Below are 1,662 nucleotides of genomic sequence, written 5' to 3'. Positions count from 1 at the left end.
TAAGTTGTTCAAAATAAATAAAAAATAATTAAAAAAACACAATATATATACGTTTTAACTATTTAATTAAAACAAATGTTAGATTTAATTATCGTTAAACGCGAATTTGAATCATATTAATGCTAACATATTGTGAGACTAAGATAATCTTAGGTTTTGGCTGGAGCTGAATCAGAAGTGGGACCCGCACGTTGAAAGTTGAACCAGCAAATGCGGAAAGCGCGACTTATAGCCGTTAGACCTGGCTTTCTCAGCCGTCTATGGCAGGGACAGACTGACAGTAAGCAAGAAAGCTCGGCCTCAATCTGAAAATGGCGGATTTCTCCTTCTACCTCTCCGATACCGACGAATCAGCTGTGGACGACCTCATCTCCCAAGCCCAAGACCTCTGCGTTCTCGAGCAAGTTTCCGCCATCAACTGCTCCGGCTTCACCGACTCTGTCCTCCCCACTGAACTTGAATCCCGCTTCCGCAAACTCAAATCCTTCCCCGAGAGCTCCGCCTCCCGCCCGCCACCGTTAACCACCGGTTCAGCTCGGCGCAATTCGGTTGAAGGTAAGACAGACCTTGTTTCTGATGCTGCCATTTTCTCGCCTTCCAAACAGAACCCAGATGAGAAATTGGGGTCAAATCTCAAATCTGATCCCTCAGAATTTTCAGTAGCGAAATCGAAATACAACCCAGGTGGGAAAAGGGGTTCAAAGGGGAAATTGAAAAATGGGTCAGTCTCATCTCCTTCAAATTCATCCAATTCCTCTCCGGAAAGTGCAATTTTCTCGCCATCCAAACAGAACCCGGATAAGAAGCAGCGTTCTAAGCCCAAACCGAAATCTCGGTCGTTTCATTCTCCGCCGGATTCTTCTAATTCGTTGACGGACTCCCCTTCGCCCCCGAGGAAATCGGGTTGCTTGTGGTGTTCCCCGAAGACAAAGAGGGCTTCTCACACAAAGAGTAAAGAAAAGGGGGCAATTGACTTCGCGGCTGGTCTGAATTTCAGCGACGATGATGGGCTTTTATCGGATTTGGGCAGTTTTTCGAAGAAAGAGCAGACGAGGAAGCTGAAGAAGGCGATGAAGGAGGAGGAGAAGATTTGCAGAGAGGCTGAGAAGATTGTCAAGTGCGCTAGGCAGGCGTCGGCAAGGATGAGTGCAGCTGCCATTGAAGATGAACTTAGTGATGATTAGAGTGACGTAATTTCTCGGATTTCGGATTTTCGTAGAAAATTAGTATGATTCCTTTGTATGAGTAAGTTCAATCTTAATTTCGTATATAGAAAGATATATGGTGTATATTACCGAATGGTAAGTTATAATGTTTTGTTTCATCAATTTGTCGGAATGGTAAGAGTCCTATAATTCCAAATAATTTATGGGATTCACTCTGCTTGTGATTTGGGATTATAGTGTATTGAGTAGATTGGCATCATTTTATAGTGAGCCAGATATCCCATTGCAAACAAGGAAATGATTTTTCGTTTCTGGGGCGTTGCCTTGTTGGATCTCCGGCGTCTGCAGGGAAGCTGGTTCGTGGTGGATGGTTGTTGCTCCCGCGGCGGCAGAGGAAACACGCTGCTGGGGTTTGTTTTGTTTTTTTTTCCGTTTTGGGCTCTATTGCTATGGAGGTCCATACCTTTGTTGTGTGCTTCAATTTTAAATGAAGTTA

The 1,662-nt window shown here is 44.3% G+C and overlaps 1 protein-coding gene across 1 annotated transcript; it reads left to right on the top strand.

Annotated features, from left to right (window-relative positions):
• Positions 1-230: 230 nt before the first annotated feature.
• LOC103935171 (putative protein TPRXL) lies at positions 231-1,392 on the top strand. Its single transcript, XM_009344926.3, has one exon. The coding sequence runs from the start codon at positions 312-314 to the stop codon at positions 1,182-1,184; it is 873 nt and encodes a 290-aa protein (XP_009343201.2). The 5' UTR covers positions 231-311; the 3' UTR covers positions 1,185-1,392.
• The last annotated feature ends 270 nt before the right edge of the window (positions 1,393-1,662 follow it).

Source organism: the organism of the source record quoted next, unplaced genomic scaffold (assembly GCF_019419815.1).
Source record: "Pyrus x bretschneideri cultivar Hongxiangsu unplaced genomic scaffold, Pyrus_bretschneideri_v1 Contig91, whole genome shotgun sequence".
In the NCBI taxonomy this organism is placed as follows: Eukaryota; Viridiplantae; Streptophyta; class Magnoliopsida; order Rosales; family Rosaceae; genus Pyrus; species Pyrus x bretschneideri.
The sequence above is the reverse complement of the archived record's forward strand: the minus strand, read 5'-3'. Positions and strand labels throughout refer to the sequence as shown.

Excerpts from the sequence above, each read along its gene's own strand:
- LOC103935171 (XM_009344926.3), top strand. The coding sequence starts at position 312 with ATGGCGGATTTCTCCTTCTACCTCTCCGATACCGACGAATCAGCTGTG.